Source organism: Sesamum indicum, linkage group LG10 (genome assembly GCF_000512975.1).
Source record: "Sesamum indicum cultivar Zhongzhi No. 13 linkage group LG10, S_indicum_v1.0, whole genome shotgun sequence".
In the NCBI taxonomy this organism is placed as follows: Eukaryota; Viridiplantae; Streptophyta; class Magnoliopsida; order Lamiales; family Pedaliaceae; genus Sesamum; species Sesamum indicum.
In genome coordinates, this window is record NC_026154.1 from 13,071,434 (window position 1) to 13,090,887 (window position 19,454).

A 19,454-nucleotide genomic window follows, 5' to 3' on the forward strand; every position below is an offset into this window, starting at 1 on the left:
TAATTGTATTTCAACCAAGTTTATTATCGAAAAAACATTAGATTCAATGCACATGTGATGTTTAAGAGTTATATGATATAATATTTTTCACATATGCAGACATGGGATATTTTTCCGAAAAAAATCAACAAAAAGACGATTATATATGATAAAATGCAAATTGCGCAAAATTGCGATGATAAATTGTCATAAAAGAAAGTCAATAATAAAGTGTAAAAATAGATATAATTCCATACGACAACCCGTTATAGAAGAATATTCGTAAAACGACCATTAATTTCGTCACAATATTTGTAATTATGACAACTCAGGAGAATTTGTTGCAGCAAGAATTAAAAACATCAGGAAGATAAACCACTCCCTATCCCACCCCACAAACAATAAAAAAATTAAATAAGTAGAAACTGGAAACGTTGCCTTACTAATTAGCATCAGCAAATTCCATAAATAAAAAACCAGAAAACATGTTTCTCTATTAGTTTTTCAAGAGCGAAATCACATGAAATCAAAGCAATTTACTTTCATGCACAGCGCCCAGCTGGTTTCTTTTACCTAAGGCTAAAAAGTAAAATAAAAAGGGAAAATTTTTGGACACTAACAGCCCAGGCATACTCAATTGAGGGCACAATGTCAGGAGGGAGTGAGAGAGAGAGATTACAATTCTCGAGCACCCTACAGTTCATCCTGCAAAAAGTTGGAAAAAAAGACAAGTGGAATTCCGTGAGAAGGGCAGATGTAGAGAATAGATTCGGAAGGAACAGGGGATTGCTGATCTTACATGTGCATGGACGTCCTCAGTCTCTTCTTTAGACTCTGATTTGGCATCATCATCAGCGTCGTCACCTTCAGCATCATCGGAATCATCCTCTCCATCCTCAGCCTGTCAAACAAATTGGTCAGGATACGACTATTTATAAAGACAACTCTACGTAACATAGTTGGGAAAATTAAATTGAGGCTTACATCAGAATCAGCTGGATCATTCTTTGATTCCTGAAAAGAGAAATTTGGTTGGAATACAGTGTCAGCCAGAGTAGGTTGTATGAGAGAATAAACCGTTATGTGGGATAATGTGTTTGAATAAACAGAATGATGCATTCACTTTGGGGATATTCCAAGTTAAGAAATCGTACCTCCTCTTCTCTCTTCTTCTCCGCCTCATCAAAAGCAGCCTTCTCAGCCTGAAATATCCAAAATATCATTTGTGTAAATGGGCAGTTTAACACTTCACCTCTCTTTCAAAGGGAAAATGTGATCCGAGAAATCTGGAAAGAAAATCAAATTTAAAAAACAAATAATACATACATCCTTTTGCTTGCCCCATGTTTCTTCCACTAGCTTCTTAGCATACTCAGGGTCATCAGCCACCAAGACATTGTCAAACAAGGTACCGGATTTCACCTGCAACATTGCACGATTGCTTAGTTCAGAGAGTGATACATTATTAAGATCTAAAGAAAAAACCTAGACTCAGAATAATGTAAAGATTCCTCACCTGCCACAACTCAATGCCTACATACTTCAAATTAGGGAAAACATAGAGATCGGGGTCATCCTTGAAGTCTGTAATCATGTTTAAAATTAAGATTAGCAATATGTGGAACTCTATCATAGTAGTGATACAACCTTAAATGCTCATGAGAGGTAAAATTACCTGGGTTATCAATCATTGGTGCCTTCCACTTGCCTTTGTAGTTGGGGTTCTTAATTTTCTGACATTGGAAAAGACTAGTAATAAGGGGTCCATTTAGTTGACAATACCAATAAAACTTAATTGGGAATTCACAAACCTTTGGCTTCCATGGGCCCTTGTACTCAGGGTTGGGAATGGTTGGAGCTGTCCACTCGCCATCCTCCTCATCATCCCAGTCCTCAGGCTGCAAACGATAAAGAGTTTTTACACAAAACATTAGCTACTAGCTTTTAGTGCATTGTATGCAGAAATAAATACTGGTAATATGATTTATTACCTTTTTCGCATCAGGATCGGGCATCTCCGTCGGGATGTCATCATAACCCTGTTGATACACATAGTTTTGAATTTTTTAATCAAGTCAATATAATGAGTTCCATTATAGAGTAGTACCCATTAAAGTCTATTTACCTCTGGCTTCTTGTCCTCTGGATCAGGAATGTATTCCTTATCATCCCAATCTTCAGGCTGTCATCGACGTGCAGAAAGGAAAATGTGCAAATCTTAAGTACTAGAACATACGCGATTCAACATAAGATGTAGCGCATAACTTGAGCAACAAACCTTTTTGGCCTCAGGGTCCTTGATCTTCTTTGGGGGGAGAATATCCCAGTCAGAGTACAAGCTACCAGTCTGCTTTTCCACATTGTCAATGAGGATGCTGTAAGTAGCATCAGGGCGGAGGATGAAAGTATAGACATGACTCAGTTGGTCAGTCTCACATGGAACTTCCTTCTTAATCAAGTGGTTTGTCTCGTTGTAGGTGAGAATAGCATGGACCTTTTTGGTGCTGTAGCCACAGATGTCGGGTCCAAACATGATACTGTCGTCAAGAACAATATAGCAAGTCAGCAATTTTATTTTGTTACCAAACCAAATATGAGAAAGGCATTCTGGGCAAAGACGAATGTATGTCGCATAACCTGTATGGGGTGTCGCCACCAAATTTTTTCTGGTCAACTTCACCACTGAGTAATTTCATGTATCCACCGCCACAGTCAAGCTTCTGCTCATGCTTGACAGAGAACTGGAAAACTAAGGTCTTATCTTTGTTGCTGAATTCAGGAAATTCAGCTGAGATAGCATAGAACCTATAGTCTTCACTTGTCTGGATACCTGTGATAGCAAAATTACACCACTTTAATGCTCTACAGTTCAGACTATGTACAAACCACGCGTAATCAGAAAATCATACCAATTTCAACAAAGTATGATTAAATCTACATACAAACTGCACATAGTCCCAAATGATGTAATTACCTTTGTCGTCAGGGTCTCCGTTCCATTTGCCAGAGGTGTATTCCCCCCCCCCAGCCATGTTTTCATCTTTCTTCCAGTCAGATTTTACCCACCGACTCTCCCATCCATCTACAATATTCATCAAGCAGATCATCAGCACAAAACCATGAAAGGAAAAATCAATTAATTTTATCAATTACATAAAAGACAACAAAATAACTAAGCTCGGTCTTGATTATCTTGGGACAGTTATATGCCTATCTGTAACAGGAAGCACAACTATTCTGAACAAGAAAAATTGCCACCATGTTAACGCAACATGAAAGCTCCAACACCACAATTATTATGACATCAAGAAAAGCTTCATATCAATATGTTGAGATCTTACCCCATTTGGCACTTTCCAATTTTGTAAAAATTATATTAAGATCACTGCTAGCATAACAGCATCAACATCATGAAGAACACATAATTATCTGGTCTTCATTACAACTAGACAAGCACACATAGCACGTTTCCAACATAGGCGTCATTGATCTCTGTCTTTCAAAATTATTAAGAATGCACCAAAAGAAAGGCTGAAGTATCAGCTGTGACTAAATGCACAGTAGAAAGGACTAAAACATTAGCGAATGACTATATAACTGCACTATTTCCACACTCGAAATGTGTCCAATCAAACAATGTCACATTTCATAACTAAACATCACACACCTCGCACCATTTAATTCCGCATTTTCATAATAAAAGCATAAGCATTTAATAAACAATCTCAGAAACACTAGGAAAAAATATCAACATAAAATGGAAAAACACCACAGATCTGCCCCATTGGATCTAATTTTCCTTCACTTTCTTTTGTCGGACCAACAACTCTAATAGCGGCATTTCTTTGACAAAAGCACTTTGGATTTTTATATCTCAAATCCATAATTTCTTCTCTTTTTGAAATAACCAGAAACCGCAAATGAAAGCAAACAATTCTAACAGTACAAACACAATCCCCGCAGCTACAAGCTAAGTATAGAGAGAAGGAGAAAACAGTACCATCAAAGCGCTCCTCGAAGAACACTTTGGCGGAGGAGATCACGAGGAGAAGAGAGAGCGCAACAACTAGAGAGAGAAAATTAGGGTTCATGATCTGCAGTCTTCCCCTTGCAGTCGCCATGGGCTGTGTCTGTTATCTCTCAAGATTGGGAGTGAGTTGAAAAACTCTACAGTGGGAGTGGCGTTTATATAGCTTAGATTCTCCCCCACCAACTGCACTTCAGCTCTCTGTCTGACGTGGAAGAATTCACCGAATCAGAGTAAGCCACGTAGGTTACCATTGTCATTGATCTGACGTGGCCGGTGGCGATTGGAAACCAACACCATCTGCAGCGTCCCCTTACAGGTGGCGACACTTGTACGGCAAGGGCCTTAGTCCTAAATGTCTGATTTGCCCTTTGGATTTGGATTTCATTCTTATTCTGTGATAGGCTGGCTTGCTTGCAAGTCCAATTTTCTATTTCAAATCCTCCATTATTTTATTTTTAGAATAATAATATTTTTTTTATATTTAATATAATTCTTACATATTTGAAAATTTATATTTTATATTTTTAATATTTATTTTTTATTCAAGAAGCAGATTCATTTGTTAGTTAAAATTAATAGAATTTATGAATATAATAAAAAGATTTGGAATGAAATTCATATTTATCACGATTGATTTATTACTGACGTATTATAAGTCAAACAAATATTTCTTAATCAAACTATACTTATATATATTCACACGTTAATATATGTAGGGTAGTTTAATTATAATATATTTATTTGACCTGCAATAGCTTAGTAATTAGTCAATTGGAGGTAAATATGATTTTTCATTCAACTTTTTTGCTAATGTCGGCAAAATTACTAAAATTTGACTAATAAATAAATCTATTTATTACACAAAAATAAGCATCGAGAGTACTAGATTTAAACTCATCAAATAATAGAGAGTTTCACATGTAATTACACCAAACTTATTGAGAGGGAGGTATAATTATCCCTTTTTATTACATTTGATATACATATAAGGTTTGCACACTTACATTCCCTTTAAAAATTCTCGATTTACACCGACACACTTCCTTTAAGGTTTGCACAAAAAATACTGACATAAGTAAAAAAAAAAATTCGTAAATTTTTTATTTTTCCCTCATTTAATATTCTATATATATTTTTGTACTTATAAAGAGATAAATATAATATATTATATATATAGAGTGTGGTTAACATCATTATATTTTTTTTTTCATAATTTGAGCTGTTAGGAAAGGAACTCATCTAATATTAATATTTTAACATATTTTCAGTTTTAACTATTATTCAAAAGATGAATCTGTCATTACAACTTCATGTAGATGCAGATGGACGAAAATAGTTTATGATAATCAAGTCATGTGGACGGACCATCACAAATGAATTTATATATATAAGCCGTTATTTTTTTTTTAAGGACGGAGCGAAAGCAATTGAAAGTTAAGAATAACAAAAACACGTTTTCAATACTATTGAAACTAGCGAAAGGAGGTAAAAATAATCTATTATTGAATGAATTTCTAACAGAGTTATGAGTTACAAAACAAGAGTCCTAATTTTAGTGTAGGTAAAAAAAGCTCTAAAACTGATTAGCCCTAAAGTGCCCTACTACGGTAGCAATATTCCATAAAAATATCGGGCCCAAAAGATAACTATATAAAAAATATGTAAAGTTTATTGAATCATCAGGACAATATTCAAAATGATGAAATTTCATGACGATAGATAGCCTTTCATGATAAAGGTGGTGAGAGATTGGATTTTCCTCGAGAATGCTCGAAGCGGTGGGTGGCACGTTATTTCTCTAATCGAATTAAAAGTTATAACTGTTTAAAATTTTGCAACCAAAAACGCTAAATCATTGATCTACGTCTATTCAAACACTTTAAGAACACATCCACCCATTATTCTACGTCAATGAACTATCGTCTCTAAAATAAATTTTATTTGTACGAGCATGTCCGACGTTTCATTAATTAAATTAAATAAATAATACAAAGATGGAGAATATTCCATGGGTATTTCCCAATTTCGGAAACTCGTATTGTGATTCAATATCATTTTTCTATTTAAGTGGGGTTGGCCATATAACATGCATAAATATAATAATTAATAATAAATAATTAAACTTAAAAATAACCTTATTTTAGTCTAGAAAGTTCCATGATGGTCCTTGCTCGACTCTAACAACGGATAATACGAGGAGTGGTTGACATGCAATAGGACAAAACAATAGGCCCTAGCCGTCTGACTCATTTTGAACGAGACGACTTCTGATATAAATCCGTTGCAAAGAGCTGATGTGGCGTTGACTATTGAGCTATAACAATATTTTGGACCTAAGTACCCTCCAAATGAACAAATTACCTCGTATCAATGATTTAATTAGGGGGTAATTTATTTTATTTTTTAAACTATAATGGATAATTTGCTATTTTTTGTTATAAAGTTTTTTTTTTACTCATTTCTTATATCACATGAGGATAATTATATTTTTTTTTCGAAAAGGAGCATCGTAAAAATCGGAACGAAGCCTTAAATGTGAACAATGAGAAGTTCCGTCAAGTTGCTATAAATTTGACAACAAGCAATGAGATCCTGAGATAACATTTACCATGGTTAAGAGTCATGATAAATATTTTAACCTCATTATAAAAAATTACAATCAATAACCGTTGCATTGCACTGTCAATGATATTTATTACGGCTATTTATTTTAATCATGTCAATTAGCCGTGATTAAAAATTATATTTTTATTAGGAATATAAGTAGTACTAATTATTTTCAATGACAATTTCATGTACTAGTCGATAATAACTTTTACAGAACAATAGACACTACGAAAATTATAAAATTTATTACTGTAATAAAATAAAAATTCTTGTCGCTAAATATATATTATTACTGACAATATTACCATCGTCACTCTATTTTTTTCGCTATGCTTTTTTTTTTTTTGTAGTGAATACACAAATAAAATGCAATTCTTTGATCATCTTTTATCAGTAGATGAAAATTTACAACTATTGTCTACATTTTAATTGTTGTAGACTAAAATCCACGGTAAATGAATATTATTAATTATGGTTAAATAAAATTGATACAAAATTTAATTTATCCAATATGGTAAAAGTATTTGCAATGGCTCTTAGCGACACTCGCAAAAGAAATATGATTTTTCACTATAGTTAATTGCTAATAGTAAAAGGGAAAAAAATCGGTGATAGATACAAATTAACCACAGCTCCGCAATGGTTATTAATTATTGTTGCAGCAAGTGAGGTCAAAACATTAGCTATGACTAAAATCATAACAAATGTTTCGGACATAGGGTAGATTATTAAATTAATTTAATTAATAAAGTATTATTATTATTATTATATATTGTTCACTAAAATCTACATTTATATAAATATTTAAATTATAATGAATGAACTTAGTATATTATTTTTTGTATTATGATTTTAATTGAATTTTTTATTTTAAATTATAATTTTGTAAAAAATGTCTACATTCTTTTGTATTTTGATATTTAAACAAATATACTTAAGAACAAAATTATTTATTTTTTAGAGGGATGAAAAATGCAAAACCAAAAAAAAATCATTAAAAACAAGGTTAAATAAGTACATTGATCATGGTAATTTTTAAACACAACATAGGGACATTTTTATAAATTAACAGCAAAAAAAGGCCAAAACCTGTAAAAAAAATCATGCCTACCCACACCACCCGCGAGCGCACTCCAACTTTCCTTAATTTCTAACGAAAAGGGGGGTTTCCCACAAGTATTAGAAATCACAAGGGATTTTTTGCTTAATTTGAAACACAAAGGTGTTTTTAACTATTTTTGAAAAATACAAAGAATAAAAAGCAATTTGGCCTAATTTGTATAATAATGTCGATGGTTTTCAGAATATATATATATATATAATTTTTAAAAAAGTAAAAGCAATTTGTGTTATTGACGTTTTTTAGGGGTGTATGTATAATTATTCAAAAGTTAGAAATAATTTATACAAATAAATCATAAGTGAAAAAAAGATGTAAATGTGATTGTCCGTATTGTTATTCTTATTTTTCTTACTATATGAAGTGAACTATGGAGCCCCATTTTGAATTTCTCCTGTCTTTTCAATTTAGTTTTATCCAATCGATTACGAGAATCTCATCTTACATCCTATAATTTATGAGAAAATATTTCACATTTGATCCTTTTTCTTTTTCAACTTGTGTCATATACTCAAGATAAAAGTCCCATAGCCGTTGAGTTTTACGGGTTCTAATACACCGTTAAGTGATGGGAGTCGAGAGAACTGGGAAATGGAACAGAAAAACGAGAGGAGATGAACGAATTACCATCTTTTCCAGGGACGAAGTAATAACATATCGGCACCCCACATACATAGTTTACACCATCATTGATTCTTATTTCAAGAAATTAACTACTTAACAAATGGATGGTGGATCATATCCTGCCCAGAAAAAATGTCGTAAGCCGTATGAGCTTCTATAAGTTTCTGGTACAGCAAGGCAGCAAGCGTATCGTACTACTGACTGTATATGGTATAGCAATTTTCGCCATGAATCATCAGCCAGGACAAATTAATAGACCATAGTGTTCCAAACGTCATTGCTTGGCATGTTATTCATGGGTCTTCGTCTTCATTTTTGTCCAAGGAGGCAGAAAGATAGCTCAGGATAAAGCCATCAAGATCGCCTTGGAGCACAGAGTCAGGATCTGAAACCTCATAGTCAGTCCGATGATCCTTGACCATTCTGTAAGGCTGCCAAAAATGATTTTAACAAAACCAATCAGGGAGAGGAAGTGATATTTGTAAAGACTTTGATCATTAGAATAGACGATGCATACATGAAGCACATAAGACCGTATTTGACTGCCAAAATTTATGTCGGTTAGGGATTGTGTGTGCTCTGCATTTATTTGAGCTTGACGTTCCATTTCAAGTTGGTCCAATCGAGACTGAAGCACAGCCATGGCAGAAGCCTTGTTCTGATGCTGTGACCTGTTGACTGAAGAAATTTGTAACTTGAAACAAAAAGGATGAGTTTCAGATTAGATTTTGAATTGGATGGTGTTCCTCACCTTTCATTTTGACAAGAGGCGGTGATTCCAGTAGGAATGTGAGTGATCCGCACAGCACTCTCAGTTGTGTTAACATGCTGACCCCCAGCCCCGCCTGCTCGGAACCGCTCAATGCGTAGGTCAGACTCATTGATTTGAAAATGTGAAAATCCATCGCCTAGAATTGGTATTACAGCTACAGAAGCAAATGATGTATGCCTACGCTTGTTGCTGTCAAATGGAGAGATACGGACCAAACGATGTGACCCAACTTCAGCTTTGGCATATCCAAATGCATACTCCCCATCAACTTTGATTGTGGCACGCTAATAGACAAAAATAGAACCAAAAAATATGGAATAGATAGAAAAAATCAATTTTCAAGAAACGAATCATGACAATTAAAAAATAAAATGATGCTTCAACTTGAATTCTTTTTCTATAACATTGTATAGCACTACGGCCATTTAGCAAGGAAGACAAAACGTTAAATGTCTGATAAGCACTACCACCCATTCATGATTTAATCATGATAGATTAACTATTCCCAATGATCAATACACAGACGGAAAACCAAAATCAACTGCTAACATTAAGGGGAAGAGGTACAGCACAGATGCACATATTCCGTGTCTACATACTTTTCAATGATCAAAGTGTGTGTTAAGAACATGAACCTTGATTCCTGCAAGTTCGCCGGGCATTTCGTCCACAACAGTAACTCCAAAGCCCCGACCTTCGGCCCATTTCACATACATCTGCATGACCATTGAGGCCCAGTCCATGCTCTCAGTACCACCAGCTCCAGCTTGAACCTATTAGTAGAAAAAGTGGTGCAAACCATTTTTATTTTGCAAATGCAAAAAAGAGGTGTTTAGAATAAAAGGTAAAAGAAATTAAGTTCTTCCAAGCAGAGGATAAATGTTGAAAACAATTACGCTGCACTATATCAGTGGATTAGAAATCTCTGGTTAACTTCACCTCTATGAAGCAAGAGCACGAGTCATGTTCCCCAGCTAACAAAGCTTCAAGCTCTTTTTCTTTGATGTTTCTTCTCAGTGTAAGTAGAGCTTGCAATGATTCCTGAAATTAGAAGAAGAATGCGTTAGGTAACGACTGATGCAAGTTATTGAAGAAAGGCTAGGTTGCCTCTCTTTGCTGTTCATATCATCCCAATAAATTCAAAAACAACGTGATCATTCTATAAACATTGCAGCTTGGAGGGGATGGCTATTTGTCTCCAGTCAACTTGAAATTTGCAAAGAATAACAGCTTCCGATGATACTTCCCATCTGCTAGTCAATTTAATAGAGAATAGGTTTTGATGAAAGTACAAGGCTCTATAGACACAACAAAGCAAACAAGGAATGCGTGTCAACAAAAACTTTTTGTTTTATCAGTACACAAAATGTATGTTTATCAGGAAAAAAAAGTATAAATTCAAGTTTATATAATCTCAAACTCTCACCCTTGTATCTCAACACTGCTACTCTGACACGTTTTCTTAGCTTCAAACAACCACACAATTCAAGCATTAGGAGCCAAATAAGAAACTCTTGCTGATGATTAGATACTCCAAAAACTCATGAGAAAATTGTTAAGAATGGTAAAGAAATAGCAAATTGGTTTCACATTATAAAAATCAAAGATTCCTCAAGGAAGAAATTTAAATGAGGGTGAAAATATTCAAGTGTAACACCAGTTCACCCAATAATTAACTTATTTTATTTGATCTACTAATAAAATTACATAAAAGAAACATAAATCATTACACCTGATTAAAACTCAGTTCATTTGGCAGAACTTCAGGTAAGAATTGGACATAGTTTGCCACCTTGGAAGCTAAATGATCATTGGAATTAAGTTGACAAATTTTGTAGTATTGTTAAATTAAGGTAAATTATAACGGGCTCCCCTGAGGTTTTCCATAATTACAAATACCTCCCATTGTTTGAAAATTACAAATAGCTCACTGAAATAGAATACCCTAACAAGTACCCCGTACAATGCATTGTCATGGGGGGGTATTTGTTAGGGTTTTCGAAATTTCGGAGGGGTATTTGTGATTTTTCAAACAACAGAAGGTATTTGTAATTATGACAAACTTTAGAAAAGCCATTGTAATTTATCCTTAAATTAAAGAGTCGACATGTAACAGATCAAACTCCAGCTACCTGATGATAAGCAAGAACTACAAAATCTGTAGGTGTTCAGTTATCAAAACTAATACATTTAAATAGAAGAGTGATGTACGTAAGCAATAATATGCCAGGCATGATTACTATCACTTTCAGAACAATGTGTTCATTAATATGAATTATTTGGGCCGAAGAGATCAATATGTTTAAGTTCTTTTAAACTCAGAAATCTAAAGGACTTCAATTCCTGAGAACTTGAATTCTTCAATTTAAGAACACGAAATCTTTTGTACTCATGCCCTGTGCTTGACTGCATTCCTTCATAATCCATTTGTAAAAATGTACTTCTTACTGCTTTAGAATTGTCTTTAAGGAGACAACTCAACAGAAAGCATTAGTAAATTCTAAAAGCATACATCATATCTTTAATGCACACTGGTATGCAACAAACATGATAATTTATATTCATGTCCTTGATATCCCTATGAGAAATTTTAACGAGAACTTAAGACTGGATAATTCATCCAACAGGACCATAAAAACTGCAGTTATATGATTCATACCATCCTCAAGCATGCATCCCTAGAAACTCAAATTTCTGCTCATGTAATATAACAGAATCTACTTCAGGCACTCATATTAAAACGAAGGCAGAAACTAAATTTTTAGGATAGCACACCCATTACTATTTATTACACATACTCTACCAAAGGGAGAGGGGATAGTGATTCAGTTGGTAGTAGCCAAATTATAGAATTGCATTATGAGAAGTAGTGGAAAATATTTAAATATAGGATACGTGCCTAGAAAGAGAAATTGAGTCCCCACCGATTCCAGTTCTGCATCATTCTCTTCACGAGCAAGCTTTATCATATCGATGTGTTCAAACAGTTCTTGCTCAAAAGCATTAACCTCCTTCATTTTGACCATAATCGAACCATGCTCGCGGCTTATTTTTCCTGCACGTGCAGGATCATCCCATAGGTCTGCCTTATTCAACTGTTCTGATAATATCTCCAGCCGAGGAATTAATTTCCTCCACTGTCACCAAAAAGGCAAAAACAAAGAGAAAACAACTTTCACTACGGACCTTCTCAGAAAACTGAAAAAAATAGATTAAATCATTGCGAAAAAGTATGTGAAACATGGCAATTACTTACAAAATATTCCAGGAATTCCATGTTTGATTGCACCACATAAAACGAGCAAAAGCACAGAAATTTTACCACATTTAAGCAGTCATATTTCAAATCTACATCTATTTGGAATAGTAAAAAACTCTTAGACCATATTCATCAATTACATCCACCCAGTCGTGCTTATAACTAGCAACACCCTAAAAATATAAATGAAAGCTCATGTAAACTAAGACTCCATCCAAATCAGTACCAAAAAACGTTCTCTTAGCGTCAAGATTAAGAGAGAAGGAAGAATCACAAAGGTAATGCGCCATTCCAGAAAATCAAAATTTTACTCATTACAAAGACCGGGCACTCGGCCAATCAGACAGGGATATAAAGCCAAAAAAACAACATTTCTAACTTCTGAACTCAAATTCACGAAATTTCAACCAATGAAATCCAAATATACAGGATCCTGTTGGAATCAGAAACGTACTCGTAGGCGTTTCTTAATAAGGTGAATGGACTGAGCAATGGCAGCGGCATGGCTCTTCCAGTCACTCTCATTTTCATCATAAATGACCCAATTATTTGCAATGATACCTTCCACTGTCAACCCATCAGAAGTGGACGCCTCAACTGCAGCCTGCGAACTCAGAAAACGTGCAAAATTAGACCCACACGGCATCTTCCAATTCCCATGAAAATATGAAGAGAAACAATTATTTTTCTTGGCCAGGAACGCAGAATCAGAAGCTGAAACCGACTTATTATGCGTTGGAATAGGAGAATTGTGAAGATGGGGTTCGGAGAAAGAAGAGAATAAACGGGTGAGTAAACGGATTTTGAGGTCAAATTTGTGAAGTGATATGTTATTGCGTGATCTTTTCAGTACGAAAGATGACATTTTTCTGAATAAAATGCAGTGGGATTGATCATGAGAATTTCTTGTGTGTAGAGTTATGGGATGGCTGAGGTTCAGAAAGGGTTTAAGGGGGTAGGAGAATTTGGGGAAGGTAAAATTGTTAATGCTTTTAGACGACGCCGTATGCTGAAGAATGGATTTAAATTGCAATTCAGGTGGTAAAGATATATCAAGAATAGCCCACTTTAATGAGGGACATTTAAAAAACTGGCTTATTTATATTTATATTAATATATATATGATGTAAGCGGCCCGAAAGAACTTGGCTCAAATGAGGTTATAAAGTCCAAGTCAAACTCACCAGCACATGAAGAAGGTAGCCCCACTAGAAGAATTCTAGACTTGGCCCAAGAGGCGAACCCCGTAAACGCTTGCCAAATTACAGATCCATTCAAGGTCCAGTTAAAACAACTCAGGAGAAGAAATGCACCCTCAAAACTTATGACTCCTTAACCTAGAAGAACTCTCTGCAGAATAAGAGCTCTCCCTCAAACAAAGACGTATTGTTGTGTACTGATCAGATAAAGATAAGACAAAATCATGCCTTATCTATATGTATCTTGCCCCCTTTCCCATAAATATAGGTAGTATGTAGAGTCCCAACGGAAGGAGACGTACTCTCTATAAATATAGGTACAGTTCCCCAACGGGGACACCTTCCAAAATCTGAAAAATTGCTTCTACTCTTGCTATAAGCTATCAACTTACATTATAACCATAATTTTCTCAAGAATTTCTTACTTATATCTCAATTTCTCATTACGATTTATTTTTACGGTTATTTATTTCTAAATTCGTGATTAACTTTGGCGTCGGAGTAATTGTATTGGTGATTGGTTTTGAATTGACTAATTAGCAAGTTGTTTACTAAGTTAGGATATTGTAAATGATAATATTTTTTTGTTTACCTGGCTTATATTATTTAACTGGTTGTGTATTGTAATTATATTTTTTTAACCGCAAATGGCACAAAATGGTTTGTCAAATCGTTTATTTTTATATCGTGACTATTGTTTTTCATGAATGTATATATTTATACTGATATACAAAAAAATGCATTGTTCATTTATAGAGAGTAGTCTGTGACACAATAAAATCCAAAAAAAAAAAAATTAATGACGACAAAAATATTTATCCATTTACAAGACAAAGAAACCACGTATTGGTTAAGTGAAAATGAATTTTCAATAATTACCGTTTAAATTTCTTTTTATATCTGGTGATTAATATATTAAAAGAAATAGATTTTTGTTTTTAATATATTAGAAGTAATTAATTAATTTAACTAATAATAATAATAATAATATTGTGTTAAAAGAAATTATATTACAAGTAAAATTTTAACAATAAATATTTAGAAAATATTGGAAGATTGGAAGCTGGCAGATGGTAGACAAATACAATTGCGAGCTCCTTTTCAAAAACTTCTTCATCCCTCTTTCTTCCACCGCACAGATTGAAACCCGATTTGTGTTTTGAGTGTTTTGATTTGTGTTTTAGAAATAAAAAGAGAAAAATAAATATAAGTAAGAGTATGTTGAAAATAAATGGTATGTTTGAATTTGTATTTTGAGGTAATTTAAAATATTTTAAAATAAGTGGTATATATTTGATGCTGGAATTTGGAAGACATAATAAATCTCTATTCATTGTCAAACTATATCTCTTATATATATTTTTTTATATTTAATATGTATATATATAATATATTATATATTTAATGTTGTATTTTTTTGAAACAAAAATTATTGTTTATTGTCAAATCATGTCTCTTTTATATTATATATATAAATGCGTATATATATGTATTATTATATAGAAAGTTAAAAAAAATATACAAATAAGATGTAAAAACACAAAAACAAACATTACGTGTGTTTTATCTTATCTCGAAAAATGCAAAAACATGCATCCAAATATAGATATTTGTAGCTTTTTTGTGATCTCTCATATACAGGAAGAAGTTGACAAATTGAGAAGAAAAGGTAAAGATTATTCTACCTACACCACCGCCGAGGAAGAGAAGGCCGGATTTGCAGCTGTCGGAAGATATTAACAACAATAATGCGCAGAACCCAACTTCTAATAGGGAAAAACAGGAATTGAATTAAAAATATATATATACTGATTCGACAACAACAGTCCGTTACAAATTCACAGTCTTATTTGACATATATATTCCTATACAAAATTGGAAACACACTAGTTTCACTCTATTCTCGAATCTCGACTGCAGTACACGGTCGGAAAACCGACCCTATTAGTTGGATTACGAGGAGGCATGAACCGATAAGGGACAACGTCAGCCGGATTATTAGGCATTTCCGATAGGACAACATTATTCACCACCGGCCCTGTCACTATGGGGTCGTTGGGTGTTGAAGGAGGCGGCAGCAGCTGGCAGTTCATAGCCTGTGAGCAAAAACCATGTAAACGTTGCACGTTATAACTTTGATTTCCATTGAGCATCCAGATGCGACTAGTGCTTGTTGTATGATTGATTTGATAGTCGGTTCGTGATTGACACGGATCGTCAGGGGGATACATTGTCGAACGCATTGATTGGACGTGTGCTGCGATGGTTGATTCATCCGGGCACACAACTTGAGGGTCCCCCAGCAAATGCTCCTCGATGTTATTCAACGCCATAGCGACCCGGTGGTAATTGCTAGAAGTGATCATGGCCATGTTGTCTTGTGTTTGTGAGGAAACAAGTTGTGGCCTTCCAATGCCAACATTAATATTTCTCCAATCAATCCCTTGGTTCCCAGCAGTGTACGTGTCCATCTTTCTCGACAATTCATTTTGCAACGCTACATTCAGAACTGTCGTAACAATGGTAACTTAAATTAGCTGGCGAAACGACTCAAAATCCATAGGTGTAAAACTACAAATTTCACACAACATAGTACCTGTCATAGCCAGACTTGGAGTGTGTCTGGCAGGAGTTGCTCTTGTTGACATTGTCTGATGAGACTGGTAGGGATACTGCATCACTGCTGATGATGCAGACGACGAGTTGCAAGTACGTGGTAAGTGTTGATCTCCAAACAACCATTCTAAGTCGAAACACGGCGATTCTTGGCTTGGAAATGGTTGCTGACTTAATTCAAGAAGGCGACTGTCACATGACAAAAGCTTTTGGTAGTGACTGTCGAGCGCTCCAGGAGGGAAGACAACAGTGTGTATCCTAGTGATCGATGACGACGAGAAATAACATGAAAACTTGCATAACAGTTAAGCGAAGCATAAGCGTTAATTCCTAAGTTCCAACATAGACACCTGAAAGTGGAGGCTTGATGGTCAGTAAAGTCAGGTACGAGGTGCCAAATAGTATGCTTTCTTGGTTGGGGATCGGTTTCTCCGTAGAAGGAAGGCGGCTTACTCAACTGCACGCACAAACTATGTCAAGTCAGTATGCTCACAATCAATCATTAGATTTAATCGTAATTTTAGTCATTTGATATTTTGGTTCTATCACTTATTAGGATAACAATTTATTTAGTTCTCTTTGTTTTTCAATTTTCACGATTTCATGACAAAATCGGCCAGAATTTTCAAAGTTGATTGAAAAGTAACAATTTTCCAGTCAATTTTCATCACTTTCTGACTGATTTTGTCCTAAAATCGCATAAACTATTAACTGAGTAATTATAGAACCAAATTTCCAAAAACATATAGTTATTACAGGATAAAAAATGGATTCAAAGTTAACGACTCATTCAGATACATCACTTACTGTAAAAGACTGGGAAAAAAGAACCTAGGAAAAGTAGAAAAAGACAAGGCATATATATGCATTAACCTCAATTTGAAGAATTCCAACTTCGTTATCTTGCATGGTGGCTTGAATGGCAGAAATATCAGACCACACCATTTCGATTTTGTTCTTCAACGCGCGGGCAAGAATCTCCCAAACTATTTTTTTCTTGGCGTAGTACAATTTTGCTACCAAATGTCCCTCATGTCTTGAGCTCATCTGCGCAAAATCTCACATATATATGTCATTAATTATCCATAAATTTGGGGGGGGGGGGGAGTTGAGAGTACTATAAATACATTCATACCTCCCAAGTTCCAATTTTTATATATGTTATGGGGAAATTGGAGGCCTTTAGTTTCGGGGACATCGGCAGAGATGGCAGGTTGTCCGTTCTTCTTCTACGCCCTCTAGGCCTTTTAGGCCGGTAGCGGTCCGAGCTCCGCTCGTCGTCGTCTCTTGAAGGACGTGCTTGCGACAATGCAAATAGTGTGCTTTCCAACAGTTCTTCAAAGGAAGGTGTTCTTCTTAGTGTAAGGCCGATAGGGCTCGACAACTCAGGACCAATTTCCTACAAAAAAAATACAGATGAAAGAGATAGAAACACATACACTATGTTTGTTTTCATCTTTTCTTATTTTTCGAAACATCATAAAACACACCCAATATTTGTTTTTGTATTTTTATATTTTATTTATATTTTTTTTTTATTTTTCAATTTTTTATATATAATATATATATATGTACACATATACATAATGTAAAAAAGACATAATTTGATAATAAATAATAATTTTTATTTCCTAAAAATACAATATTAGACATACAATATTTATATATACATATTAAAAATATATATAAAAAAATATAATTTCACAATGAACAATGATTTTTGTCTACTAAATTACAATATCAAACCTACACCACTTATTTTAAAATATTTTAAATTACCTCAAAACACAAATACAAACACACTATCTATCTTCAATGCACACTTATTTATCTCTATTTTTTTCTCTCTATCTCTAAAATACAAAATAAAACACTCAAAAACACAAATCCAAATAAAACGATAAAACCCGTTCCACAATTGCGTCTGTTGTATACTTCATTATATTTTTTTCAATTGTAAAAAAAAATATACACTATTATATTTGTCTATTTAATTGTAATTTTTAAAATTAATATAATTTTAATATTATGATTTTTTGAATTTTAATAGGTTGTTACGAATTTAATTTTATATAATTAACTTATAAAAATAAAAGATTTGTGTCGTGATTATCACAACACCAATTAAAAAAAATAAAAACACAAAACAAAAAGGTGGGTGTCGTGAAATTGAATCACGACACCAAGCATTTATGCTGAAAAAGATAATTTTTAATGTCAAGTCGTGATCTTAAATGTATTTTTTTATTAATAAAAATATAAATAACTCATCATCTATGGATCCCAACTTTAGAAAATTAATTCAATTAAGTTTGTAAGCAAATGCAGAGTTGCATGCACATGCACCAAATTCATGACGACAGAAACCCCCAAAACCCTACAAATCCATGTCCATACACACATCATCAAAAATCTGCAAGAAAAAAGGAAAAGAGAACTAAAACAACAACCTTCAGACTAAACGCAGGTGAACGTCCAATAGCAGAGGCGGGAGAGTGCTGATCAGAACTTCCAACTCCAGCAGCACTGTGGACATTGATACTCTGATTCCCGGGCTGATGAGAATTCAGGTTGTCCTGAAAATCATCATACAACCCTTCTTCTTCTTCTTCTTCTTCTTCGTCCAACGGATCAATGACTTCTCCTCTACCCGCCATGTTTGTGTTCGACGAGAACTCTGAATTCTTCGGGTTTTTGTAGGTTCTTATTGAACCCGCTATGTGGAAAAAAGCCCGCCTAATTTATTTTTTCATGAATGTTCTGGCTCTATTTTCAAACATCTGTCTGTTTGGATACGTATAGACAGATGTATATAAATCTTGAGAAGAGAGAGAGAGGGAGGTGGTGGTAGATATAAAGTTGAATTTTAAAATAAATTACATCCGTATATATAATAACTAGATACTCTACTAGGATTAAAAGTAGAATTCTAATTGAACTAAAAGACTTAAGGAAATAAAATTATAGTCCTAGTTAAACTCTTCATTTATCAAAAGTTAGTCCAAGCAGCTCTAAATTAATTCTTGCAAAAAATTGAGTTTGAGTTTTGTCTGAATTTTTATTTTGGTGCTTTTCTTCATTTTCCATTTCATTTGTCCTAATGCTGCAAAATAATATTTAATTAGGAGCATTTGGTCACAAAATAGGTCAAAATATTACATGAAATAAGCACAAAATGCGATCCTATCAACTTCTGATAATCTGCAAATACTTGAGTTTAGATTTGGCGGCAATTATAAAATTTTATT

The 19,454-nt window shown here is 34.0% G+C and overlaps 2 protein-coding genes across 2 annotated transcripts; both read right to left on the reverse strand.

Moving 5' to 3' along the window:
- LOC105172425 (calreticulin-like) lies at positions 401-4,145 on the reverse strand. Its single transcript, XM_011093839.2, has 14 exons — positions 3,980-4,145; positions 2,954-3,061; positions 2,617-2,809; positions 2,258-2,516; positions 2,105-2,161; positions 1,971-2,018; positions 1,791-1,877; positions 1,655-1,712; positions 1,496-1,563; positions 1,306-1,401; positions 1,134-1,181; positions 964-993; positions 779-880; positions 401-684 (listed from the first exon to the last, which is right to left on the reverse strand). Exons 1-14 carry the CDS (start codon positions 4,098-4,100, stop codon positions 673-675), a joined length of 1,287 nt encoding a protein of 428 aa, XP_011092141.1. The 5' UTR covers positions 4,101-4,145; the 3' UTR covers positions 401-672.
- On the reverse strand, positions 8,352-13,392 carry LOC105172427 (peptide chain release factor PrfB2, chloroplastic). Its single transcript, XM_011093840.2, has 7 exons — positions 12,846-13,392; positions 12,057-12,269; positions 10,072-10,173; positions 9,768-9,905; positions 9,112-9,416; positions 8,878-9,031; positions 8,352-8,791 (listed from the first exon to the last, which is right to left on the reverse strand). The coding sequence occupies exons 1-7, from the start codon at positions 13,254-13,256 to the stop codon at positions 8,654-8,656; spliced, it is 1,461 nt and encodes a 486-aa protein (XP_011092142.1). The 5' UTR covers positions 13,257-13,392; the 3' UTR covers positions 8,352-8,653.

Coding starts and splice junctions, on each gene's coding strand:
- LOC105172427 (XM_011093840.2), bottom strand. CDS start 13,256: ATGTCATCTTTCGTACTGAAAAGATCACGCAATAACATATCACTTCAC. Junction 10,174..12,056: donor ATGATGCAGAACTGGAATCG/GTGGGGACTCAA, acceptor TTCTAATTTCAG/GAATCATTGCAAGCTCTACT. Junction 9,906..10,071: donor CGTGCTCTTGCTTCATAGAG/GTGAAGTTAACC, acceptor TTCTACTAATAG/GTTCAAGCTGGAGCTGGTGG.
- LOC105172425 (XM_011093839.2), bottom strand. CDS start 4,100: ATGGCGACTGCAAGGGGAAGACTGCAGATCATGAACCCTAATTTTCTC. Junction 3,062..3,979: donor CTTCGAGGAGCGCTTTGATG/GTACTGTTTTCT, acceptor TGAATATTGTAG/ATGGATGGGAGAGTCGGTGG. Junction 1,402..1,495: donor TAGGCATTGAGTTGTGGCAG/GTGAGGAATCTT, acceptor GCAATGTTGCAG/GTGAAATCCGGTACCTTGTT.